The 27,814-nt window shown below is 49.5% G+C and overlaps 2 protein-coding genes across 4 annotated transcripts in view; one reads left to right on the top strand and one right to left on the bottom strand.

Moving 5' to 3' along the window:
• Window positions 1-214: 214 nt before the first annotated feature.
• On the bottom strand, window positions 215-25,044 carry LSM1 (LSM1 homolog, mRNA degradation associated). The gene is made up of 4 exons (XM_004606866.2): window positions 24,863-25,044; window positions 20,613-20,681; window positions 11,924-12,039; window positions 215-4,599 (listed from the first exon to the last, which is right to left on the bottom strand). Exons 1-4 carry the CDS (start codon window positions 24,906-24,908, stop codon window positions 4,429-4,431), a joined length of 402 nt encoding a protein of 133 aa, XP_004606923.1. The 5' UTR covers window positions 24,909-25,044; the 3' UTR covers window positions 215-4,428.
• BAG4 (BAG cochaperone 4) overlaps window positions 24,908-27,814 on the top strand; it is a 41,810-nt gene continuing 38,903 nt past the window's right edge. For 2 of the 3 annotated variants that reach the window (XM_004606865.2, XM_055124637.1), the window contains exon 1: window positions 25,380-25,668. In XM_004606865.2, the coding sequence (XP_004606922.2) occupies window positions 25,435-25,668 (234 nt within the window). In that variant the 5' untranslated portion in view covers window positions 25,380-25,434. Of the gene's footprint in view, window positions 25,669-27,814 lie in introns of all 3 variants that reach the window. The other variant, XM_004606864.3, reaches the window with a different exon arrangement.

Below are 27,814 nucleotides of genomic sequence, written 5' to 3'. Positions count from 1 at the left end.
GATTTATTTCACTTAGCTTGATTCCCCTCCAATTTCATGGTTTGTTTTCTAAGTTTTTGGGCCACACTTGGTGGTGCTCAGGGCTCACTCCCATTGGGCTCAGGAGACCATATGTGGTGCTGGGACTGAATCGGGTCAGCCTCGTATAAATCAAGTGCCTGCCTGTCTCCAGCCCAAAATACAATTCCTTCCTTCTCATCTGCCTGCCTCTCTCCCTGCCTCCCTTTCCTTCTCTCACTGGGCTACTCCCGGCTCTGTGCTCAGGATGGTGCCTACTGTGCGCAGGTGACCATAAACTGCTGGACTTGACCCGAGTCTTCCACATGCAACCTTGAGCTCTGTCCATGGGCACTGACCACGACTTCCTTATCCACTCATCTCTCCTTGGCCACTTCGGTTATTTCCAAATCTTAGGCACCATAAATATCACCGCAGTTGTTAGCAGGTTAACCTTTAAGTTGAATTTATTTATTTAGTACTGGGATAGAATCCAGGATCATTCGAAGCAGGTGCTTTTATTTTGGGGGTGGGGGGGCGGGTCACACCCGGCGATGCTCAGGGCATTACTCCTGGCTCTGCAGGAATGACTCCTGGTGGTGCTCGGGGGGGTCACATGAGATGCCAGGACAGAATCTGGGTTGACCACTGTGCAAGGCAAGTGCCTCTCACTCCAGCTCCTCCCTGAAGACCTTTTCCTACCCTTTGTTTCAGTCAAGAGGAAGCAATCACTACGGACTGGCTGGAGCTGGGTGGAAGCACGGCGCAGGGGAGAGAATAGTCAGAAACATGTCCCCTGCCCACCCGGGCTGAAACAGTACAGGGGTTAAGCGCTTGCTTTGTCTGAGGATCTGCAGCACTGACAGGGGAAGGGCAAGAAGCAGCCAAGCAGTGACAGAGGCGGCTCTGAGCACTGCTGGGCGGCTGGGCATCGAGTCCTCCCCAAGGCAGGCCCAGGACAGTGGCTGATGCGTCTCAGCTCCCACGGTTTGTCTTCTCAGCTTTTCATGCCGCCCTCCAGAGAGGGACAGGAAAACCTCGGGATCTGGGGCCACATGAGTCCGACTCTGTAGGTCAGAGCAAAGCTGTCTCTTGGTCTCTTAATCGGGGCAGTGGTGCCTGGGTAGCGGCTGCCACCCTGCAGATTCCTGGTGTCCACTTATATGGAGTGAGATCGGGCAGCTGTGCTGTCTAAGCTTCCCGGGGGCACGAGCAATTCTCTATTATTATTTTGGGGTGTGTGTTTGGGGAGAGGAGAGTGGTGCTCCCAAAACGTTTCTTGGCCAGCTGGGGCTTTAACTGGCTGCAAGGATGCGACGCTGCTCGGGTCTTACAGTGCCTAGGATTCCTGGGGTCACCATGACAGTGCTGGGAGTTTTCAGGGGCAAACCTAGTGGTGCTCACTCAGGGAGCCACGTGGTGGCAGGATAAAGAGGGTTTGGCAAGGCTGGAGAGACTGGTTGCAGTGCATGCAGTGGGCCCGGGTTCAATCCCTGGCACCATACATGGTCCCCCACGCACCACGAGTGATCCCTGAGTGCAGAGCCAGGGGTAAGCCCTGAGCATCTCCAGGCGTAGCTGAAAAACCAGAGTTAAACATAAACAAAGATGTGTGCCTTAACACTGCTTTGCAGCCATAAGCAGCCAGGTAGGTACAATGCCCCACCCTCCCCCAGCAAGCTCTGCAGCTCTGCAGCTAAAAACAACGTGGGACATCAGTCAGAAAGTGGGAGCCCTGGGAGCACGTCCCCAGCAGCACAGACAAGGCTGCTGCGAGGTGCCTGTACCAGCAACGGGCAGAACCACGAACCCCTGCAGGGGTGACAGGTAAGACGGGATGGGGCACTACAGTTAGGAAGGAAAACAGGTGGAGGGGAGATGTTTATTTCCAGTAATCTGGCAAATCCATCCCCAAACCTTGTTTCCGGGGGAATTTTCGTTTGTTTTTGGGTACTGGGCCACACCCAGTGGTACTGTGTTGGGCTCTGCTCAAGGATGACTTCTGATGGTGCTCAGGGGGGTCACAGGCAGTGCCGGGGACAGAACTGGGGTCAGCTGGAGGCAAGGTACTTGCCCTCTTGAACAATGCTGCATTGCAAAGTGCCTTACCCCCTGCAACAGTGGTCCCCACCCAGAATGTCTTCTTTACGCCTTCCTGGGAAGGGGAGCTCCTAACAGAAGGGAAGTTGAATTGAAGTATCTGTACTTCCCTTCTGGAAGGTGTGAAAATGGCCCACAGCTATACAAACACACACATGTACATGGGTTCTGTGACAGCACAATTCTTACTGTAGAATTAGAGGGCAGGGTTTTTTGTTAACTGCCTTCCAGTTTCTTGCCAGCTATGACTTTTCGAACCCATTGCTGGAGCTCCAGCTGTTTGAGAAATGCAGTGATCCCAAACCATTTCTAGAGCATACCAAACCATAAGCCCCACGCGTGGATTGAAAAGGAGCCTGTGATTGTGCATTGCAGCTGTGCGTTCACCTCCTGGGGTGCAGTGCTGACTTGGCTTTTCTGAAAAGCTCTTCACAGGGATCCGTGGGTAGAGAACTCGCCTCGCACACTGGCAGACCTTCATTGGATCATCTGAATGATCCAATGAGCCCACTGGGAAGTACCGCTGAGCACCACTGTTGCAGCCCCCAAACCAAGACCACACAAAGCAAAGCTCATCGGGGACAGCTGGAGGATGAATGGCCCCATCAGTCTCCATAGGGGGAGGAGAGCAGATACTGGGGCTTAAATTTAGCTAGTAGATGCAATACAGGTCAAGGGCCAAGGCCAGGTAAAAGATACCAGCTAAAAGAGAAATACTGTCTCCGTGATCAAAGGCAGCAAGTAGGGCTACAATGAGTAGGGCGCTTGCCTTGAAAATGGCTGACCTGGGTTCAATCCCTGGCACCCCATAGGGTCCCCGAGTCTGGCTAGGAGTGACCCCACACGCAAAATCAGGAAGAAGCCCTGAGCACAGCTGGGTGTGGCCCCAAACTAAAAACAAGAAAGCAAGATCTCAAAAACTGGAGATGTCTTTCCCCTGCTTTGGTTTTAATTTGTAGTAAATTTTGGTTTCCAGTAAGATTAGAGGCAAACCATACCATGTGAACTGCATCCAGCCCCCTCTATACCTTGTTTTGGGGTGACACCTGGTGGCGTCATTTTTGAGGGAGCCATCACGTGGTCCTAGGGATCAAACAGGATCATCCATGTACAAGGTAAGCTAAATTCTAACCCCTGTAGAATTTCAATGTTTCCGCGCTGTTCTGGCTGTGCTCAGGAATCACTGCTGGAAGCGATTGGGTATCTTACATGGTACAGAGACCAGACTCAGGCTGGGGGCATGCAAGGCAAGAGTAGCCCTCACACTACCCGTCTTCAATCAATTCCTTACAGTTTGTGATGCTCACATAGAATTACATTCAGCCAGCACAGCAAAAAGTAGTTTACTGACATTGGTTTTGTCAGGACATGCTGGCAAGAGCCACCCAGATAATCAGAGGGGTAGAGGTCCTGGTTTGCTGCTGGGCTCTGCACGGTCCCCCGGGAGTGACATAGTGCTGGGACTGGCTCCTGAGCCCTGTTCGATAGGCAGGTCCAAATGTGGTCCAAAGGAGCACCATGGACCACATCCAGTTGAGCGCAGGAATCACTGGCCGGGGAGCAAACCCAGTTCAGCTGTGTGAGGCGGGTGCCTTGCCACCCATCTCCATTCAAGATTCACTTAAATTTCTAGTTCCCAAAAGATTCAGAGAATGTCACCTACAGAATTTATTGCAACTGGCAATAACACAGTTTGGAACAGTTAGAGGTGAAATAAGAATAAGGAAAGTAACAATGTCTCTTAATGACGGGGCTTCTGTTCTAATCAGTAACTGCCAAACTTTACTAAATGTTCCCTCCTGGGAAATTCTGTCTTTTTGGATTACACCCACAGATGCTCAGGGGTTACCCCTAGCTCTGCACTCGCAGTGCTCAGGGGACCATATGGGATGCTGGAGGTTAAACCTGGGTTGGCTGTGTACAAGGCAAGTGCCCTACCTGCTGTACTTTCTCTCCAACCCCCCGCTTTCACTTTGAAAAGCAGAAAACGGTGTATTCATCGCAGGCTACTCATCCTTGGGAAGTAACATGACAGTTTTGAGATCTGTGTTTTATTTACAGGTAAATAAAGACTGCTGGAGGCTCGAATCTCAAATGAGGAGCAATACACAGCAGCTACTGCTGGCTCCACGGTGCCGTGAGTCCGTGCCTCCTTCTTCCAACAATGATTTAGTATTAAAAAAAAACCCACATGATTTCTTCATGTTGCAAATGCGAAAGAATTCAAAATAAAAATGGTATTTTTTCCAACGCTCTCTAGTCTTTAGTTGAACCATGGGAGGTAACAAGGATGTGACTCCCATCCGGTAGCAGCATCCTCGGAGCAGAGACTCAGTACTCATCGAGAGTATCTGCCCGGGGAATGGAGAGCCCTCGGTCCTTCAGGGCCTGGACCTTCAACTTCTCTGCTTCCAGCCGGGTCTGCTGTTCCACTCTCTGTTCTTCCAGGATCTCCTCAATAGACACCTGCTGAAGAGGTGTGTCGCTCTCCTTTTCCAAGTCCTGGAAACAAGCAGGGTGAAAAAATTCACCAAATGACCAGGAAAACAATACCAATCTAAAGATACCTGCGTTCCTGATTAGGGGAGACTTATTTTACATAACTGCAAGAGGGTGGAAATTTCTTCTTCCTTGGGACAGGTCAAGTTTTTTGAAGAAGTGACTAACACTGAAGTGACTAATTTAGTAACAATACTAAAAATTACATACTCCATGAATGTATGGACAGGGATCTATATCATGTGTAAAGTTCTAGTCTAAGGAAAGGGCTTTCTTTAAATTCGTATATCAAGTAAAGGGCTCTCTTTTCCCACCCCCCCTCCCTGCCACCCATCTCTCAGGGATCACTCTTGGGGGCCCTGGGGGACCATATGGTTGCTAGGGATTGAACACAGGTCAGCCACTTGCAACGGAGTGTCCTAACCACTGTACTCTCTTGTCACAGGAGTAACTTCTTAAAAATAACAGGCCTCTATAAAAAGCTAGCTCCTTAATCCCAGAGAATTCAAACAGTGTGACTAAGTTTACGTAGCCCTTCTATCCCTTGCCAGCATATGCGGAGATAGCTCTAGGTCTAGAGCACATGAGGAGTGGTGGAGGCCTGGGTCTGAGGGCACTGCATGCTTCCCTGAGCACTGCCAGGAATGACTTCAAGCACTGAACTGGGAGCAGCCCCTGAACATCGTCAGGTATAGTTCACAAACCAAAACGCAAATGAATTTGGGGGTGTTCCTCAGAAAGGAGGCTGGGACCAGTGATTCACATAGCCAACTTCTCTCTCCTTTCAAAGGCTATACATTGTCCCTCTGTCCTTGATGAGGCATCTTTAAACTTAGATTCACTTCTGGGGACCAGAGATAGTACAATGGGTAAGATGTTTGCCTTGCATGGGATTGAAGTATTAGTTCAATGCCTAATACTTCCTAAGGTCCCCTGAGCACTGCCAGGAGTGATTCCTAAGCGTAGATCCATGAGTAACCCCTGAGCATCACCAAGTGGGGTCCCATAACAACACAAAAAACCCAAATTACTTCACCTCTGTGGCAACACATCTTTATAGCAGTAGTTTCAGCCTGAATTATTAGCAGTCTGTGACCAGTACTTGGAAAACAATAGTTCTTGAGAAACCTCAGCAGACCGTTTGGGTTACTGATCTAGTCTGGCCCCACTATATTTAAAAAAGTTTGTCGTTGGTGTTTTTGGGCCACAAATTCAAGTGCTCAGAAGTCACTCCCGGCTTGCTGCTCAGGGAACTGAGGAAGCAAACGTGGGCGGGCCTCCTGCATGCAAGTGTGTGACCCAGGATCTGAGTCACTGTCCTGACCCCTCTATTTCCATTATCTATTTATTTATTTATTTTTTGCTTTTTGGGTCACACCCAGCGATGCTCAGGGGTTACTCTTGGCTTTGCACTCAGGAATTACTCCTGGCGGTGCTTGGGGGACCATATGGGATGCCGGGGATCGAACCCGGGTCGGCCGCATGCAAGGCAAACGCCCTACCCGCTGTGCTATCGCTCCGGCCCCTATTTCCATTATTTTAATTTTCAGTTTTCAGGAGGGGCCCAAGGAGGTAACACAACAGGCATACATTTCGCATGAAGCTCAGGGCATGTCTTTCCACACCAAGTGGGGTAGTCCCAGGGCACCACCGGATGTGGCTCAAAAACGGGTGGGGGGAAGCTTTTAGGGATCAGAGAAACAGCTGAGCAGTAGAGCACTTGCCTGGCTTGTTTTTCTTTTTTCTTTTTTTTTTTTTGGGTCACACCCAGCAATGCTCAGGGGTTACTCCTGGCTTTGCACTCAGGAATTACTCCTGGCGGTGCTTGGGGGACTATATGGGACGCCGGGGATTGAACCCGGGTAGGCCGTGTGCAAGGCAAACGCCCTACCCGCTGTGCTATCGCTCCAGCCCCTTGCCTGGCTTGTTTTTAATCTTTGTTTTTTGAACCTGGTGATGCTCAGGGTCACTCCTGGGTCTGCCCTCAGGAGTCACTCCTGTGGTGCTCTGGGGGCCCTCTGGGTTCGAGGGAGGGAACCTGGGGCGGCCACAGCCAGGCAGGTGGCACTTTGTGTCTGCACCATAGACAGTTAAAGTCTGGGTGCCGGGAGGTGCTCAGGGCCTTTTTTGGCTTTGTGCTCTGTGGCCCCTGGTGGTGCCGGATAAGGAGCCTTATCCCCTGAACTATCTCTCAGGCTCTAACAGGGCATTCTTATTTCTTACTTTCCTCTGGAATTCTGGGGAGGCACCAACAAAGTCAAAACTGTGCACACGTGCGATCTGCCCTCGGATGGGAATCTCCCCGCGCTGACACAGCTGAACCTACGGACAGTGTGGCGGGTCTACACGAGAACGAGCACCACAGCGGTCTAAATGAAAAGCCACCAAACAGAAGCATAAGCCTAAATCCTATCCCAGGCCAAAAATTAATCCAGGGCCATTGTGACAGTACAGTGGGTAAGGTGCCTGCCTACCTATGGCCGACCCAGCACTGCCCATGGTCCCAAGCCTACCAGGAGTAAGCAAAGAGCCACGCTGGGTGTGGCCCCCAAACTAAACAAAAAAAGATCAACCCAGAAACCAGAACCATAGAGAGCAGGGTGTTTGCCTTGCATGACGCTGATCCAGTTGGACCCCTGGATGCAGCTAGGAATGACCCCCTCCGCCCATTAATCCAGATAAGTTCCTGCACCAAGAGAAAATGTAATATCAATTGCAACTTGCTGAAGTGAAGACTTGGCTTTTGCTTTTCTGCATGTTATTGACTGGGCTGTTTATGTGCTGTGATGCTGCTCTGACAATCCTGTTATTTTTGTGGGGGTCTGAGCTACACCCTGCAGTTCTGAGGACTTACTACTGGCTCTGTAGTCAGGGATCATTCCTGGTGGGGCTCAGGAGACCAGATGGGATGCCAAAGATCAACCCCAGGCCAGTCACATGTACAGCAAGCACCCTGCACACTGTACAAGTACCCTGCCTGAGTCATTATTACTTAAGCTGGTGTGCATCATCATCCTTGACGTGGAACCAGGCGCTTCTTATGCAAGAGGATGTTCCGGAGACTGAAATCTGCACTGGTGGGGGTTGGGGAGAGCTGACCGGGCTTACTCAACTCCTAGCTCTGAGCTCTGGCGGCGTGGCTTGGGGGGCCACTGGGGGGGCAGGGAAGCGAACATGCAAGAGAAGCACCCAACCTGCCATACTATCTGCCCTGTTTGTGAAGATCTAAATAATTTCTGGTTTGTTTCCCTAGGGTTGGCGTAAAATTTCTTCAAACTAACTGGCATCTTAGAACTGTCCAAGCATTCCCAAATCTTATCTCGTTTCTTTCTTTTCTGCGGAGATTTTAGGCCGTGTCTGGCAGTTCTCAGAGGTCACACCAGACTTGGTGTTGAGAGGACCATGTGGTGACAGGGATTAAATCTGGGCCTACCCATGGGAAGCGTGCGCTCAACCTGCTGAGCTGTCCTTCTGCCCCTCAGCTGTATTTCTTCCTTTCTCTTTTGGGTTTGGTTTTTGGGCCACACTTGGCTGTGCTCAGGGCTTACTCTTGGTTCTGCATTTGGAAATCACTCCTGGTGGGGCTTGGGGGACCATATGTGTTGCTAGGGATCAAGTCTGATTGCACCTGACTATTGCTCCGTCCTCAACTGTATTTCTTTAGTGGAAACACTGTAAATATCTCGAAGCACCTGGCCAGTAATGCAGCTAAAGGGGCCTTCCATTGGGGCTTGGGAAAGCTCAAAGGTCTGGAGCAGTGCTCTGCACGCTGGCAGGCATCTAACTCTTGGTACCTTCTGGGAAAGACCATGAGCACGGGATTAGGTGCAGCCCCCTGCTGGGTGTGGCCCCACATTTAAAACCAAACCAATCCCACAACGAGAACTTTTTTCCACAAAAGGGCTTCCAAGAATCCAACAACCCTTTTTTAAATTTTTTGTTTGTTTGTTTTTGGGTCACACCAGCAATGCACAGGGTTTATTCCTGGCTCACACACTCAGGAATTACTCCTGGCGGAGCTCGGGGGACCATATGGGATGCTGGGAATCTAACCCAGGTCGGCCGAGTGCTGTGCTATTGCTCCAGCCCTGAACCCAAGAACTCTTAAGACCAAGGACAGGGCTACTCTGTGGTGCATGCCCGCACCTCACTCTGCTGTGTGAGCCATTACTTCTGGTATTCCTTAATATTTTTCTTCTATATTTCTTAAAAATAAATAAAAGAGTGAGGCAGGCAGGGCCAGAAGCATAATGCAGGGCTGAGGTGCTGGCCTGATCCCGGGCACCACTGGGTGCGCCCGACAGCCCCACAGCCTGTTGGAGCACAAGATCAGCCCCTCACATACCTACGTCTCAGTGCAGTGTCCGTGCCAGTGTGATGGGCAGGGAAAGCACGTGCACTGACAGCGGCAAAGCCGGCAGAAGCATCTTCACTTGAATCTTGCCACTGCAAAGTACTATTTTTAAATATTAAAAAAAAAAAATCCAAACTTTAAAAAGGGGAAAAACTGGGGTCGGAGAGCTAGTACAGCAGGTAGAGCTGCTGCCCTGCATGCAGTTGACTTGGGTTTGGTCCCCGCATTCTGCATAGTCCCCCAAGCACCACCAGAGCCAGGAGCAACCCCTGAGTAACCTCAAAAAAGAAAATAACCCGAAAAACAAACAAAAAAAAGTGGGGGGAACCCTCATCCATACTCCTATTTTCCCGAGAGGGGCTATTAGCTCTTACTCCACGGGTCGAGCACTTGATAAACCTGTATTACGCTCATCTCCCACACCTTTACTAATATGGAGAATAAGTTTCTGCTGCTTAAACACAAGGGCTGAAGCAAAATATCAAGCTCAAAATAAGGAAAAGCAGTCTCCATATAGTAACATTTGGGTATTAATCACTATATCACTGTCATCCCAATGTCGATTAGCTCGAGTGGGCGCCATATTAATATCCCAGTGATTTTTAGCTGTCTCCAATGTGAGCTCTCTGACCCAGCCCAATCGTGGGAGAACTCCCTTCACTGAGCGGTGGTGGAGAGAGTTCCAGGGCTTTGCAGGTGGGAGGCCAGGTCTGGCCCTCAGCACCACACGGTTCCCTGCACAAGGCCAGAAATGATTCCCTGAACACTAACAAAGGCTACAGTGTTTATTTTGAATTTTTCTGGCAAACCCTAATAATCGGAAGAGTAGGACCAAACCAGTGGTTTTAGTTACTGTTTGGCCCTCCAGAGCAGTGCTCGGGGTCCAGGTGCCGCTCCCGGCAATGGCTGGCCCACTGAAATGAAGGCTGTAAATGCTCAGGCTGGTGATGCAGTGCTGCCAGAGCCCAGTGGTGCAATGGCCACGAGGGTCACATCAGGCAGCGTGTGAAAGACCACATGGTGCCTGGGTCTGAACTTAGGAGCCTGAGGGGCCAGGCACGCAGCATCTCTCCAGCCTCCTGGAAAGCCCTTGCCTAGGACTGGAGACGGCTTAGGAGTCAAGGCACATGAAGGCATTTCATTCTCAGCAGCAAATGGTCGCCAGGATACTGCCAGGAGGGAGCCTGATGTGCAGAGCTGTGAGCAGACCCTCACTCAGCATTGCCTGACCTTCCCCCCGAAGGTTTTAAACTAAATATGCTAGTCCCCCGCCCCCCAGTACTGGTTCCTATTTAAAAAACAACCAATTCTCTTTTAAAATTGCAGGTGTGGGCAGAGAGCTAGCACAGTGAGCAGGGTGCTAGTCCTGCCTGCAGTCACCAGGGTTTGCTGGCACCCATCTGGTCACACCCGCCAGGTGTGATGATCCCTAAGTGCATAGCACCGCCAGGTATAGAACAAAAACAATAACCAAACCCAAACAAAGTAGGTGAACATCTAAAAGTTTGCATGCTATAGGGTTTACATGTATTTACACATAGATGCCTATGTACGAATATGAGTGTACTTATATTCTCCTCCAACATGTCAGGAAACTCCCCTCTTCCTTTCTACCAGGTCAGACCCAGGCCTGGTTCTGGGCTGCTCCTGGCAAGGGGGGCCCAGCAGTGCCGAGGCTCACTGGCCCGGGGACTCACCTTTAGGGGCCTGTTAGCTCAGCAGAGCAGTCAGGATCACCTTAGTGGTGCAGAATGGTGCGACCAGGGCTTAAACCTGAGGCCTTGAACTTGCCAGTTGCTGAGCAAGTGCTTTAAACCACTAAGTCAATTCTGGCCCTAAATAAAACTTTAGTGATTTACTACTGATAATTAATTTTATGTCAGAAAAGCCAATTATTTAAATAACTAAAATGTTTCAGTATATTTTAATTGTATTCTACTGAATTATTCTTCCCTCACTGGTAGGCATAATTCTCTTTCAATTCTTTCCATTTCTAGTTAAGATTAAAGAAGACAAAAAACAAAAAAAACCCATATTAACAGGTACACCTGGTGCTAGGGGTTGCTCCCGGTTCTGCACTCAGTAATTTCTCCTGGCAGTGCTCAGGGAACCACATGGGATGTCGGGGATCAAATCTGGGTCAGCCGTGTATAAGGCAAGCACTCTGCCTGGTATAATCTCTCTGCCTTTTTTTTTTCTTTTTTTTGGCTTTTTGGGTCACACCCAGCGATGCACAGGGGTTATTCCTGACTCATGCACTCAGGAATTACTCCTGGCAGTGCTTGGGGGCCATATGAGATGCTGGGAATTGAACAAGGGTTGGCCGCGTGCAAGGCAAACACCCTACCCGCTGTGCTATTATTGCTCCAGCCCCTCTGCCTCCTTAATAAGCACATTTGCTTAAGTTTTATTTTTGTTATGGTTTTTGGGTCACAAGCGGTGGGATCAAGGGTCACTCCTGGCAGTGCCTGGGAGAGCATGTGGAGTGCTGGGGGTCAAACCTGGGTTGGCCACGTGCAAGGCAAGCGTCTTCCCCACTGTACCATCTCTGTCCCTCTGGCAGGGTTTTTAGTATCAGGCAATCAGTAACAGTGACAACAGTGCTGTTACTGGAATCAAAATCTTGACAGTCCTAAAAGGCACTGAAAGCAAGTTATTTTCTATAAATATGGAAGCAACAACAAAAAATTTAGGGTCATACCAACAATGTTTTGGGGTTACTCCTGGTTCTGTGCTCAGAGGACCGCATGCAGTTTCTGGGATTAAACTGGGGCTGGCCCACACAGAAGGCCTGCACCCCAGGGGTAGACGTTTTTAATACCTGTCTTTACCCAAACTGTGGCTTTTCTTAGTTGAATAGTTCCTTGTGAAGCTGGGGAAAGTAGAACACATATTTTTCTCCTCTTGAAAGGACCAGAGAGCCCTAACCCCCACGATCGCCAGACCAGCAGGAGCTGAGCAGTTCACACTTACTATTTCTCCTAGCAGGACCACATTCTCTCCTCTGACCACAAAAATCCCTCGAGGAATATCACCGTATTTTTTGCCCACATGAATACGCTCCACAGTCTGATGTAGCACTAAGTTAGCTATAAGTGTATAGGGAAGAAACAAAGACATTTAGTTCAAGTTCTGGGTAAAGGTGTTTAACTCAGTTATTTTGAGTAGAACAGATTTATCGAAATGTGATTTCCAGACCTTCCAGTTTGGGGAAAAGCTAAACACTGCAAGAAATCTCTTTCTACTTATTAAGGATACACAACATTTAGGATACTTTTGGCCAATTTAAATTTTTTTGTTTTGGGGGCCACACTGGGCTACCCCTGGCTTAGTGCTTAGGGGCCACTCCTGGTGAAGCCCAAGGACAGTGTGGAGATACTGACCCAGGTATCCCGCATGGAAGGCAAGCACGCAGCCTAGAAAGCCATTTCTGTGACCCTCAGGGTACTCTTAAACAACTGTAATCTGAGAGATTATATGAACTGCGTTGCACTAATATAGGAATGATGATGGTAGGAATAAGAAAATTAATTTTTCTTTTCTTTTCTTTTTTTTTTTAAGGTAACTGCCAATGTCAACACAGGAAACCGGAAAAATAGTACAGCAGATAAGGAGCTTGCTTTGCAACAATAATCTGGGTTTGGTCCCCATGGCCTGGTCAGGTGTGATCCTCGAACACAACCAGGAATAAACTCTTCTTTTTTTTTTTGGCTTTTTTTGAGTCACACCCAGCAATGCTCAGGGGTTACTCCTGGCTCATGCACTCAGGGATCACTCCTGGCGGTGCTCTGCGGACCATATGTGATGCTGGGAACTGAACCCGGGTCAGCTGCGTGCAAGGCAAATGCCCCACCCACTGTGCTATCACTCCAGCCCTAGGAATAATCTTGAGTTTAGCTGGGTGCAGTTCAAAAAACTGAGACCAAACCAAACCAAAAACAAGAGATTATCAGTAAAGCACTGAAAATACTGAAACCTAAATAACTGAGATTGAAATCCTGGTGGCAGATCACATGCTCTGCACGACCGCGCTCCTGGGCTCGACGGGATCACTGGACCAATAGCCCCTGGTGTCACCCCACTGCCACGCCACTCCAGTTCCTCAGGAGCAGGCAGTTTTCTATGTTGTCTGGGTTTGCTCATGTGACGACTTACCGAAGACATAACTCAGTTTCAGAATACAGAATATTTGCTGGTTTTGTTATAGCCAATGGTGCTCAGGGCTTACACCTGGGGCGCCAGGGAATGAACCATAGTCAGCTGGGTGCAAAGCACCCTGACGGCTATTTTATCTACCTCTTGGCCCCAAGACGTACAATGAATTCAATCCAATGCAGTAATCATGAATTGCAGCAAAAATCAATTATTTCCCTTTGCCAGGTGACCTTCTCTGGTTATTTGAGTAAAATCAGTTGTAATTACTTTTTGCTTTTTATTTGGTGGGGGGTCAAACCCGGCGATGCACAGGGGTTACTCCTGGCTCTACATTCAGGAATTACCCCTAGCGGTGTTCAGGGGACCATATGGAATGCTGGGAATCGAACCCGGGTCGGCTGCATGCAAGGCAAATGCCCTACCTGCTGTGCTATTGCTCCAGCCCGTAACTACTTTAAAAAAAAAAATGTAAAAAGTATTTTAGTTTTGGGGCCACAGGCATTGCGCCCAAGGGCTTACTCCTGGCTGTGTATTCAGGATCACTCCTGGGGTGGCTCAGGGTTAGACCACACAGCAGCATGCAAGGCAAGCGCCCTACCCACTATACTATCTCTTTGGCCCCAGTTTTTACTACTTCTACCTTGAAGTATTCTGATGAATACAGATGTTTAACTTTAAGGGACAGTGAGATAGTTCTGCTGGCTAAGCATGTCCTTTGCAGGCAGAGGCCTGGCTTGAACCCTGGTGCCACAGGGTCCCTTGAGATCACAGAGGCTGACAGACACCCAAGCAGAGTCAGGAGCAGCCTGAGCACCACTGCACTAGCCCAGTGGAAATGAGGATTTAGGTCCACGACTCCCCAGGGCCAAGACAAGCGCTCTGGACCACCAGGGAAGTGTGAATCAAGACGAGAAATGCGGGAACCACCTCCTACCAGCGGGGTGGGGGGTGGGGGGTGAGGGTGGGGGGTTGGGGTTGGGTGGGGGGAAGGGGGGGGCGGCGGCACGGACTCAGCAAGAGCAGCCACCAGCTGGCGAGAACAGGTGGGGAGGGGAGAAGGACCCTAACCCATAGCTGGTGGGAATGTGGCCAACACAGCATGATGGAAGGCAACACGGTTATTCCTCAAAAACAAAAAATACAAGAAAACCCCAGCAACCCCACTTCGTGGACTAGACTCTGAGGGCCCAGCAGCACAAGACAGGAGAGAGGGAGAGAGAGGGAAAGAGAGGGAGAGAGAGGGTGAGAGAGAGACACAGAGAGAGAGAGAGAGGAAAGTGCCTGCCACAGAGGCGGGGGGGGGGGGCGGGCAGGAGAGAAATTGGGGTCACTGGTGATGTGAAATATACACTGGTGGGAGATGGGTATTGGATCATCGCACGACTGACCCCAATCACAAACAGCTTTGTAACTGTCTTCAGTAGAAAGCTTGCCGTTGGAGTGGGGGTTAGGATGGGGGATGAGCAAGGGGACACTAGGCCAGCGCGGGAGGGGCAAACTGCCCGCCAGAGAGGGAGGTAACTGGGCAACTGGTGCAGGGATTAGTGCTGGAACATCATACTCCTGAGTCTTAACACTGAACTTTGTGACTCTGCAATTCAAGTAAGAAAACAGGAAAGAAAACACCCAACCCAATCATAAAAAGGAGGAGATGAGATACTCAAATGAAGCTCCGAGCAGCTCGCTGCAGAGAGCTCTGGACCTTTGCCCGGCTGATCTCATGGGGCGCCTCAGACGGGAGCAGCGTCCTCTCGCCTGCACCAGATGAAACCTGCAGCTGCAAATCTCCAGAAACCAATCGCAGCCACCCTCACGGCTGATCTTCACAGGCTCAACCTGGGCCCCCCAAGCAAGAGAATAAATCTGGTGAAAAACCCAGGGACCAGTGACTGAAAACGGCAGGCCTCGAGGGGTCGGGACTGGGCCACCCCTTCCTGTCTTGCTGCCCCTCCGGGATCCTGGCTGTCAGGTCCATCAACTGCCTCCCGGTACCATTTAAGCGCATTAACCGCTATGATCCAGAGACTCAAAAATGAATCTCGGAACTGAGCAGGGATGGCTGCTGACTCCAATTATTCAAAAATTTTAGAATTCCAGGAGTGCATAGCCATGCAACATCTCATACTTTTTTTTGTTGTTGTCGAATCTCTGAGACAGACAGACCCTTACAGACATCTCATATCATTCATAACAAGCAATACAGAATAAATTATCTAGCATCTGCAGGCTTGAGTGGTAGTGGGAAAACTCAAACTAATGGTGATTGGAAGGTGTAATGGTGGTGGGATTAGTGTTGAAATATTGAATTGCAATCAATTATTGTGAACAACTTTATGAAAATCACTGTATCACTGTTTTCCATTGTTCGTCGATTTGAGTGGGCACCAGTAACGTCTCTAATCCTCTCAGCCCTGAGATTTATTTCCCCCTCCCTCCCTTTTTTTTTTGGGGGGGGGGTGTTACACCTGGCATGCTCAGGGGTTACTCTCAGCTCTGCACTCAGGAATCACTCCTGTCGGTACTCAGGGGACCATGTGGGATGCTGGGAATCGAACTCGGGTCGGCCGCGTGCAAGGCAAATGCCCTACCCACTATGCTATTGCTCCAACCCTCAGCCCTGAGATTTTAGCAGCCTCTCCTTACTCGTCTTCCCCAAAGATTGGAGGCTCTTTCAGGGTCAGGGGAATGAGACCTACCATTACTGTTTTTGGCATATCGAATATACCACAGGTAGCTTGCCGGGCTCTCCAAGAGATATGTATATATTTATGAAAATAAAATTTAAAAAATTAAAAAGAAATCTTTCTATAGCTCCAAACCCAGGAGTTACTTAAAAAAAAAAAGCAGGAGACCAACAGAAACTTCCTCAAAGACAGGGAGGCTGAAGCAAGTATACAGTACAGCAGGGAGGGTGCTGGCCAACCCAGGTTTGATCCTTGGCATCCCATGTCATTCCCCGAGTCCACCAGGAGTCATTCCTGACTGCAGTGCCAGGAATAATCCAAGTACCACCAGGTATGACCCGTAAACCACGCCCCCTAAATAACATAAGGCATATAGATGGTCAAAAGGTATATGGAAAAAAAAACTCCATCGATTATCTGGGAACTCTAAATCATCTCACACCAGTGACACTAGCACACACCACCAAGAATAAAAGCAACCAGCACTGCATATGGGGAAGAGGCACATTCACTCACTACTGGTGGGAATGTTGACTGGTTCACTTCTTAAAAAACAATAGACACTCCACAAAAAACTAGGAATTGAGTTCCCTTATGGCCAAGCAATTCCACTCAACATCTGTGGTAGGGTGTTAGCCTTTCACACGGCGACCCGTGTTCGATTCCTCCACCCCTCTTGGAGAGCCCGGCAAGCGACCGAGAGTATCGCACCTGCACAGTAGAGCCTGGCAAGCTACCCGTGGCGTATTGGATATGCCAAAACAATAACTATAAGTCTCTCAATGAGAGACGTTACTGGTGCCCGCTCGAACAAATCAATGAGCAACAGGATGACAGTGACAGTGACAGATCTACCCCAAAAGCCCAAAAATCTATTCAGAAAAAAACATTTGTAGACCGATGTTCGATATAGCGAAAACCTGGAAACAACCTGTGTCCAAGAACAGATGGCCAAATACTGCACAATGGACTACTACTCAGCTAAAGGAATAGACAAACCGTGCAACTAGCTGCTGCATGGCTGGATCTGGAGAGCATCATGCCAAGTGACGTTAGAGGGACAGACACAGAATGGTCTCTCTCATCTGCAGGATAAGAAACAGAGCAGGGGTAGAAAACAAACACCCAAAGGCAGAAACTGAGAACTCTGGCAGGAAGCTTCCCCCAGCGGAGAGCTGAGGAAGGGGGATTTGGACGAGACTGGGAACAGCCTGGCGAGGACGTGGGCTGCACTATACACGACACCCTATCATTAACAGTATGGGACATCACAGTGCCTAAAGGAACATTTACAAGATCAACAAAATAAGTGAAACAAAGACGTAGAACTTTCGTTATTTTCGGGGGCTGTAAAGATGACTCAGGGGTTAGGGCACATATGCCTCCAGAGCATTGCTGGATGTGGTTCAACACCTCAGAGCCTGGATAGGATCTCGAACCTAGAACTGAACCCAGTTGGCCAAGAATCTTTGGGAAAGGTCCCGAGGGCCCCCTGAGTACCATTTGGAATGTACCATCAAAAAAGGGTATTATTATTATTATTATTGTTACTTCATAACAATCTTAAAGAAAATCAGAACCAGAGAGAGTACAGGATTCTGGCATATGCCTTACAAGTGGCTGACCAGCACCATGTGGTCCCCAGAGCACGGCCTGGTACACACCTGGTGGCCAAGGAGCACGGCCAGATATGGCCCCCAAGCACCAAAGCACCAGTGGCCCTTGCACTGACCAGCCAGGTAGGCAGGAAGTTGCCGGGAGGGGGTATCTGAGCCTCCTGAGCACTGCTTTAGAGACTCCTCCGTATACCCCCAAGAAAGAAAATTAGTTGTCTATGCTCTTATCTCCTATCTTTTTTGCCACACCAGCAGTGCTCAGGCACTGCTCCTGGTGGGATATGGGGTGTTGGGGATTGAACCTAGGTGAGCTGCATGCAAGGCAAGACCCACTGTACTCTCTTGCTGGCCCTCTTCTTCTGCAATTCTTAATCTTTCGATTATGTTGTATTCCCGTGTACCCAAATTTACTGACCCCCCACTTAACAAATGTGCATGGAAACCGAGACGTTTCTTCAAGGAGAAACAAACTAAGTCTCTTTAGAAAGATTCAGGATTCAGAACAGACTGTTTATGCAAAGGATGGGAGAGATACAGAATGATCTCTCATACGTGGGACCTTAAGGTACACAGTTAGGTGGCAACAAAGGGCCAAAGGAGACACAAACGTAGAACTGATTCTCACAATGGGCGGCGGTGGCAGGCGGACACACACACATACACATACATACACACACACACACACACACACACGTGAGAGAGAGGAGGGGTGCTGTGGGAAAGGAGGTGGGTAGACTGGTAAAGGGCGTGGGGTTGAAATTATGTGCACGAGAAACCATCCTAACAGGATTGTAAATCAAAGGAAATCAACAACAACAACAACAACAAACAACAGACTATTTTTGGCTTGTGTCACCTCTGGCTGTGCTGGTGGCTCAGGGCTAGGGTCCATGTGTGCTGAGAACTGCAGCTGGGCCTCCTGCAAGCAAAGCATGAACTCCAGCCTGCTGAGCTCTCTCTGGCCTGGGACTGAGACTCTGTCCCTCAAGGCATAAAAGCTTAAGTTTCAGGAAATAAATTCTACCCAATTTGCACTGGACAGGGAAAGAATACCTACAGAGCAGGAATTGCTTTGAAGAGTAGTTGCACCCAATGTACAAATAAGCCGCTTTACAAATCAAGTGTGTTTTATTTATTTAGGTTTTGGGGCCATACCTGGCTGTGCTCAGGGCTTACTCCTGGCCCAGTACTAACATGGGGCACAGGGGATTGAAACTATAAAGGAGACACAACCTTCTCACCCACTATACATCTCTCTGGTTCCTAAAAAAATTTTATTTTTACCATCTGGCTCCCTCTAATGGGGAGAAACAAAACAGTCCAAAAAAAAGCATGCTTCAGTGAAAAAACATTTTAGAAATTTGGACTTGTAAATACAAATTTCTGACACAACGAATCCAAGCACTGTAGTAGCATTGTTGTCCCTTGTTCACGATTTGCTTGAGCGGGCACCAGTAACGTCTTCATTGTGAGACTTATTACTGTTTTTGGCATATCGAATATACCACGAGTAGTTTGCCAGTCTCTGCCGTGTGGGCAGGATACCCTTGGTAGCTTGCCGGGCTCTCTGAGAAGGACAGAGGAATCAAATTTGGGTCCGCCACGTGCAAGGCAAACGCCCTACCTGCTGTGCTATCGCTCCAGTCCACATATACATATATACATATATATTTAAAAGAATAATAATAGGAGCTATTAAGAGAGTATAGTGAGAAAGCCTTGCCTTGCATGCAGTCGGCAACGTATGGATGCTAGCACCCCAAATGTCCCCTTGAGTTCTGCGGGGATGGACCCCTGAGCACAAAGCCTAGAATATGCCCTGAGCACAGCCAGGTGTGGCCCAAAAAAGAAGAGTAACTAGAATAAATCAATTAGATTCTCCAAATTCCTCTTTGCTCTCACTTTTTCTTTCTTGGGAGGGGCGGTGCAGAGACCACATGTGGCGATGCTCAGGGGCTGCTTCTGGCCCTGTGCTCAGGGGTTAGGCCTGGTGGTGCTTCGGGGAGGAAATGAGGGCCACGCCCAGTTCTGGGGCTGCTTGCATAGAGTGAAGAAACACCTTCACCTCCGAACTGTCACTCCACCCTTGATGTGTTCTCAAAAATTAAGAAAAAATATTTTCTCTATATCTGAATACTCCACATTTTTCTGATGTGAAGAAAAGCCTAACCGTGGCTATACACTGAAACATCTTTTTAAATGTCATTAATTTTTAAATACATATCCTTCTTAATCATTGCCTATAAAGGGCTTGAAGAGGCGCAAGTGAAGAAGAAAAAGGTAAGGGGGGGGAAAAAAGAATTGGAGCACTGCCCAGGTGTGGCCCCCAAAATACCGAAAAACAGCACTGTAGCACTGTTGTAGCATTGTTGTCAATGCTATAACTAATCCAAATCTTACAAAATTCCAGCAATGCGGCTGGAGTGATAGCATAGCAGGTAGGGCCTTTGCCTTGCATTCAGTCGACCCAGATTCGATTCCCAGCATCCCAAATGGTCCCCCGAACAATGCCAGGAGTAATTCCTGAGTGCAAAGCCAGGAGTAACCCCTGTGCATTACAGGATGTGACCTATGAGAACAAACAATTCCAGTAATGATAATGATTCAAGATAGTGTTTCTTATTGGTGTGTGTGTGACAAAAAACTCCAGTAATGTTAATGATTCAAGATAGTGTTTCTTATGGGGGGTAGGGGCAGGGTGTGTGTGTGTGCACGTGCGTGCGCATGTGTATACGTGTGTGCACTCTCTCGCGCTCACCATATCCCCTAGTACTTGGAGGCTACTTTTGGCGCTGTGCTCTCAGACAAAAGGTAATGGGGACCAAACAGGGTCGGCCACATGCTATCTGTAATAACTCTTCGACCCAAGACACTGTTTTTCTTTTTTTAACTTTTCAGGCCAGCCCTGATGGTAGTCGGGCTAGTCCTGGAACTGTGCTCAGGTGTGATTCCTGGCAAGGCTAGGGAAACCATACGTGGTGCTCGGACTCAAATCAAACCAAGGTCAGCTACATGCAAGAAAAATGTGTTGTCTCTTGGACTTCTTCCCGGTCACAAGACAGTATTTCTTAATGTGAGACAAATGCAGAAAAATTGCAAATAGGTTTCAACATGAAATAACATAAAACTATCATAGGCAAAATATTGTATTTTATGTAACAGAAAGAAATCCCCAGAGTAAAAGAGAAATTAATGACTCATACGTACCAAATTGATCAATGCTTCTCAGAAAGCCTATAAGTGTCCTCCCATCTCGCAGCAGGACCAAGTGCTTTTCTGTGAAGAGGAAAAACATCTTTTAAAAAAATGAAACTGTTGGTTTTAGTGAGTTTGTAGGGTAACCACAAAGTAAAGTTAATGGCCATTTAAGCCATAGCGCATCCTCTCTCAGCATATTTCCAGAGACAATTCACTGGGAATTCACTCGGGAAGATCAGGCACCCTCTGTGGGAGAATCAGTGGTGAAGCCTGACTGGCTCTGATTTTTGACAACCAACTCCTCTCTGTTTCAGTTTACAGATGCAAATTGAGAAATTTAATCTAGATGACCTTTATGATCTTTTTGGTTTGTTTTGGGGTCACATCTGGATTACTCAGGATTACTCCTGGCTCTGCACTCAGGAATCACTCCTGGTGGTGCTTGGAGGATATGTGGGATGCTGGGGATCGAATCTGGGTCAGCTGTGTGCAATGCAAATACCCTACCTGCTGTGCTATTGCTTCAGCCCCTGATCTTTGTGATCTTAATTATAGAATAATTTCTCACTTAAAAAGAAAAACTCAGTGGCAGGGTGGGGTGGGGGGGAGATGGGATTGGGGAGGGTGAGAGGGACGCTGGGTTTACGGGTGGTGGAGAATGGGCACTGGTGAAGGGATGGGTTCCCGAACTTTGTATGAGGGAAGTATAAGCACAAAAGTGTATAAATCTGTAACTGTACCCTCACGGTGATTCTCTAATTAAAAATAAATAAATTAAAAAAAAAAAAAAAGAAAAACTCATATTTTGGTAAGACATTTAAACTGAGAACTCTAGATAAGAAAAAATTTGTAATATTTGTTGACAGCTTTGTGTTGTTCTGGGGTTAAGATACACAGTACTGTAGCACTGCACTGTTGTCCCGTTGCTTACCGATTTGCTCGAGCGGGCACCAGCAATGTCTCCATTGTTAGACTTGTTACTGTTTTTGGCATATTGAATATGCCACAGGTAGCTTGCCAGGCTCTACTGTGCGGGCAGGATACTCTCGGTAGCTTGCCGGGCTCTCCAAGAGGGACGGAGGAATTGAACCCGGGTCAGCAGCATGCAAGGCAAATGCCCTACCCACTATGCTATTGCTCCAGTCCACGCAGTACAAAATTAAAAAAAAAAAAAAACAGTTTTAGGAAGTTTATTAGCAGCTATTGGTGATTCTGAAGTGCTAGCAGAACACCTACATAGAAATGTCACGAGGCCTTTGGAAATACTAAGACTGGACCAATGGTGGGACATAAATAGAGCGTAGCGTGGAAGGTGACTGTCTTGCATGTAGCTGACATGGTGTTTGATCCCTGGCACTGCCTACATGTGGTCCTCTGAGCCCTGTCAAGAATGATCCCTGAACAGAGCCATGAGTAAGCCCTGCCAGGCGTTCCCCACACCCACCATCACCTTGAATAATAATAATAATAAAAAAGGACTGGACCAATGACAATGCCAAAGAACTCAGAGTCAGACAATTTTGGACATAATCACAAAAAGAAGCTATAATTATTAAAACCCAGGAGAAGAGATTAAAAAAAAAGCAGGTCAAGATGGAAGAATGAGGGGCCAGAGAGAGAGAGTACAGAGGTTTAGTATTTTGTCTTGCATGTGGCTAACCTGGGTTCAATCCCTGGCACCCCACAGGGTCCCCTGAATATTGCTAGGAGTAATTTCTGAGTGCAGAGCCTGGAGTAACTCCTGAGCATCACCAAGTGTGACCCCAAAACAAATAAAAACAAAAACAAAACAACAACAAAAAGATGAATAAAATGATCAACGAGAAATCAAAAGAACAGAATTATGAATAAGAATTAAGTATCTAGGGGCTGGAGCGATAGCACAGCAGGTAGGGCGTTTGCCTTGCATGCGGCCAACCCGAGTTCTAATCCCAGCATCCCATATGGTCCCCTGAGCACCGCCAGGGGTAATTCCTGAGTGAAGAACCAGGAATAACCCCTGTGCATCGCCGGGTATGACCCAAAAACAAACAAACAAAAAGAATTAAGTATCTAAGGGTAATAGCATCACAATGCTTCGGAGAGGAGAAATGCCTTCTAATGTATGGAAGAGTACATTAGACTGATGCCTCTTCGATGTAGCTTCAGTAGAATACTGACAACAAAAATCAGATTGCAGCAATAACTGTAAATGTTTATTGCAGGTGGTCAGGAGGTAGGTCAGGTTATTAAAAGCACGATGGGACAGCATACTGGGAGAAAATCTGAGACGGACAGATAAGAATATAGTGATATTCTTGATTCAGGGATGATGTGCATATTCGTCTGTTAAGAGATAGAAGATGTGAGAAAAATGGCTATTAGATGGCTCCAGAAGAAGGAAGTTTACTTAAAGACAAACAGAAAAGAGGAATACTATGTTTTTTTTTTTTTTTTTTTTTTGCTTTTTGGGTCACACCTGGCGATGCACAGGGGTTACTCCTGGCTCTGCACTCAGGAATCATTCCTGGCGGTGCTCAGGGGACCATATGGGATGCTGAGAATCGAACCCAGGTTGGCTGTGTGCAAGGCAAACGCCCTACCCACTGTACCATCGCTCCAACCTTGTTGTTTTTTGTGGGCCACACTTGGCTGGAGTGATAGCACAGTGGTAGGGCGTTTGCCTTGTACGCAGCCGGCCTGGGTTTGATTCTTCTGCCTCTCTTAGAGAGCCAGGCAAGCTACTGAGAGTATCTCGCCTGCATGGCAGAGCCTGGCAAGCTACCCTTGGTGTATTCGATATGCCAAAAACAGTAACACGTCTCACAATGGAGATGTTACTGGTGCCCGCTAGAGCAAATTGATGAGCAACGGGATGACAGTGACAATGACACTTGGCAATGCTCAGGAATTATGCCGGTAGCACTCTGGGAACCATATGGGATGCTGGAGATCAGCTGGACTGGCCACATGCAAGGCAAACACCCTATCTACTGTACTATTGCTCTGTCCCCCATAAAAGAATACTTCTTCCTCAATGAGAAGATGGGAAAAATACAGACTGTGCTGGAAGAAAATATGGTTATGTGGCAGTAAAAGGTGAGTGTGAAAATTTTAAAACTTTCCAGTAAAGGAGGGGCCTTGGAAAATACACAGAAGGGATTAGGAAGTTTAAGAATAAAAAATAATTTGTAATAAAATGTCAGGATGTACTAGGGGCCTTAATTCAATATGTAGCAAAAGTGGTGAGAGCAAAGTGGTGAGAGCAAAAGTGATCACAAATAAAAACATCTCCTTACATACTAGGCTTGCGCAGGTCGTATATGAATTTGGCCCAATTACACTACATTTCCCTGCAATAACTAACTTGAACTTAAGAATTATTTCAGAGAATCATAAAGAGAACTTAGACTCTTTATTTTCCATGGTAAATAACTGTCAAGTTATGTTGGGCACTGTGTGCAAATCATTTTGCAGCAATTACAGATTTTTTTTTTTTGGTTTGTGCTTTGGGTCATGCCCGGATGTGCTGTGCTCTCACCCCTGGTTCTGTGCTCAGGGATCAGTCCTGGTGGGGCGCGGGGGTGGGGAGGAACGGTCCCAGGCAGGAGCTCGTTCAAGGCAAGCTCTCCAGCCTCGGAACAATTATAAGCTAATGAGACAGATCACACGCTTCAAAAGTACAGTGCTTGAGGAAGAGTTCACAGATGAGAACTTAGAAAAATACTGCGCTAGCGGCTACAATCCTGCACTAGCCGGAAAGCTTCTTCAGAGGTCTTAGTCAACGCAAAGAACTGTCGAATGGGGGGCGGGGGGGGTAAGCGCTTAAAATGTCTCGGCAAGGTCGGCACTTGCCCGGCAGTGGCCTCTCCTGCCCTGCCCGTGGGCACGCTGCACAGCCGCGACCCCCCGTGCGTCCTCGCGCCCAGCCCCGACGACCCCGTGCTCAGGTGCACGAGGGCGCGCGGCCGGACAGCACGTGTCCCGGCGTCCACGCGCGCTGTCGGGCAGCACGTGTCCCGGCGTCCACTGCGGCGCTGGTCGGGCAGCACGTGTCCCGGCGTCCACGCGCGCGGGCGGCAGTCGCGTGCCGGCGTCCACTGCGGCGCTGGCCGGCAGCAGCGGACCTCCCCGTCGGGGGCGCGCCCATGCGGGCCGGCGGTCGCAGGTGTGGGCAGGAGGCTCCGGCCCGTGCCGGCTCCCGCGCGCGACCCCCGAGCGGGGCCACGGCCACGCCGCCCCCCGGCCCGGCCCGGCGCCCCGCTTCCTCGGCTACTCACTGTCGATGTCCTCGATGAGGCTGGCGGTTCCGGGCATGTAGTTCATTTTGAGCCGAGATAAGGCCGCGGTACCGAGCGGCGCGGGGCGCGTCCCACTCCCGCGTCTGCCTACCGCAGTCGCCGCCCCGGCGGGACCCCGACGGGAACAGGGACCGCGCCGACCCGCACTCCCGCCCCGGCTTTCAGGCGCCGGGGCCTGCCGGAAGTGCCGCCATATTAGCCACACCCACTTCCGGCAGCACGTGCGGGCCTTCCGGAAGAGGCGGGGCCGCGGTGAGAAGCGGGGCCTCCCTTCCTGTGGTCCCCGGGCACGGGGAACGGGGGAATCTAAACCGGAGAGATGGGATCCTCCGGCTGCCCCGTTTGCAGCCTACCCTACGGTCTCGGGTTCTCGCCTTCCGGGCCGCAGAGTCGCGGAGCGCAGTCGCCCAGCGTGCGGGGGCGGGCAGGACCTAGCCTGCGATTGGCTGCCGCTGGCCCGCCCCCTCCCTGCGGTCGAATCCCGCCCCGCTGCAGGCGCGTGCGCGGTGCGCGGCCGTGGGGGGCGGGAAGCGCTCGGGGCCGCAGCGCCCATGTCGGCCTTGAGGCGCTCGGGCTACGGCCCCGGCGACGGCACGTCCTATGGCCGCTACTACGGCCCCGCGGCCGGGGACGCGCCGGCGCACGCCGCTCCGCCCGGGTCTTGGCGGGGCCGCGGGGGCGGCCCGGCGGAGCCGCCCTGGACTGGGGAGGGCGCGGGCGCCGACGGCTACTACGGCCCGGGAGCTGCGTGGCCGGAGCCGGGCCGCGGCGGAGGCGGCCAGCAGGTGAGCGACGCGGGGGCGCGGGGGGCGCGGGCGGGCCGGCTGGCTGGCTGTTTTCAAGTCCCGCGGACGGGACAGTCGCGGCGACCCTGTCCTCGGGTGGGGGACCGGTGGCCCCGTCGCGGTCTGCTCTCCTGCGCGGTGGGCCCGGGCCCCGTTCCCTCCTGCCCTCCCCGTGGGCGCCGTGCTCGGCTGGCGTGCTCGTGCTTGGCCCGGGCTGTCCTTGCCGGTAGCACCGTGGGTTGGTGGGGGGGTCCCACACCCGCGCGGGGAAGGGGCAGGGCCCGTGCTCTGGAGCGGAGTCGGCGGCGCCGCGAGCGTTGGCGCACGGTTAGCACAGTGCAGCCCAAGGGCTGGGGGGCAGCCACGACCACCGTAACCGGCTCCACGTAAAAGCTCCGACGCGCGTGTTCGTAGCCCCACGCGTGGCAGTAACCTCGATGTTCATGATTCGGTAAAGTGTGTATGTTCACATGGTGAAATTCCTGAGCCCTGGAAAGGAAGGAAGAGCTGACTTATTCTGCTGTGTGGCGAACCTCGAAAACATCATGCTGTTATATAAATGAAGCCTGTCACATAGGCTTCTCTGGTTTCACTCAGTGCAACATCCAGAACAGGCAAATCTGCAGTTGTCAGGGGCTGGCCTGTTGGGGACTGGGGATGATAAAGGGTATGGGTTTTCTTTTTGGGTGGATGAAAATGTTCTGGAGTTGGCAACCTCTGGAGTTGGATAGTGATTGCTCTACTTTGTGTTCACCAAAAACCTCTGATTTGTATACTTAAAAGGGTTGTTTTTATTAGTTTTTTTTTCAGTTATATGAGAAGAGAAAAATATGTGATTATGAAGAAAGATCCATGGTTTTGCTGTCTGAATATGGAATAAGTAGGCTGTGGGACAGTTAATCCCATGGTAAGACTAATGAAATGCTTGGTCTATAAGTAGATAAATCAAACCGACAGTCAGTTGAAGGGAAAGAGATGAGACTTGCTCGATTGTTGGCTCTTGCTTGGACTTGCTGTGTTATCAGAATAGAGTGAGTTTGTGGGTCCGGTTAGAGAAGTTAAGAGCATCGTCCTGTGTCTGTGTCGTGTAGGGACGTGTCAGGTATGACTGAGTACAGGGTCGGTGATGCTGTGGTTGGTGATCAGTCTGGGTGTGTAATCCATAGCTGGAAACTATTCCAAGACTTTCAGGTTCGTGATTATGAAGCTTAAACGTCGTAGGATTGGATAACACAGCGGGTAGGGCGTTTGCCTTGCACGCGGTCAACCCGGGTTCGATTCCCAGCATCCCATATGGTCCCCTGAGCACCGCCAGGAGTAATTCCTGAGTGCAGAGCCAGGAGTAACCCCTGTGCATCGCCGGGTGTGACCCAAAAAAAGCAAAAAAAGAAAAAAAAAAAAGGTGTAGGATTGGGGCTGGGAATGTAGGTTGGTGCCTCACGTGTATGAGGCACCAGGTTTGATCCTGGCATCCCTCCAAAGAAAAGATATGCATGTCTCAGATTAAAAAAAAAAAATCCATAGGTGTTATTTATCTTTTAACTTTATTGATTTTTTGTTTGTTTTTGGGCCACACCTGGTGATCCTCAGGCGTTATTCCTGACTGCACTCAGGTATGCACTCCACTCAGGTGGAGCTCCGGAGATCGTATGGGATGCCAGGGATCAAACCTAGGTTAGCCGTGTGTAAGGCAAGTGCCTTACCCACTGTGCTATTGCTCTGGCCCTTTTTGTACTTTTTGGCATGTAAGTTTGACATTTGTATATAATCACATCTGAACTTTCTTAAAAATGGTATAAGAACCTTTTAATAGCTTGCTAGCCAGAAAGTGTGGTCATGGGCCAGAGCTGCATTGTTGAGTGGTTGTGAGAAATGCAGAAATCACTTTTTTAAAGATTGCAGATTTATATGTACATTAATGGTCCAGTGGCACTGGCCTGTAGAACCAAATGATCTAGCTCTGAACCACAACAAAGTATCATACTTAAATAAGGCTTGGGGAAAATGCCACTTTTATCTGTTTTCTTTTTGCTTTTTTGGTAGGGGGCGGGTGGCACAGCCAGATAGGAGCATCTCCTTCTCTCTGCCCAGGTATCACTCCTGGCAGTGCTCAGGGAACCATATGCTCAGGATGCCAGGGATTAAA

The sequence above is a fragment of the Sorex araneus genome, chromosome 1, assembly GCF_027595985.1.
Source record: "Sorex araneus isolate mSorAra2 chromosome 1, mSorAra2.pri, whole genome shotgun sequence".
In the NCBI taxonomy this organism is placed as follows: domain Eukaryota; kingdom Metazoa; phylum Chordata; class Mammalia; order Eulipotyphla; family Soricidae; genus Sorex; species Sorex araneus.
Note: the sequence above shows the minus strand (reverse complement) of the source record. Positions and strands in the feature narration are given on the sequence as shown.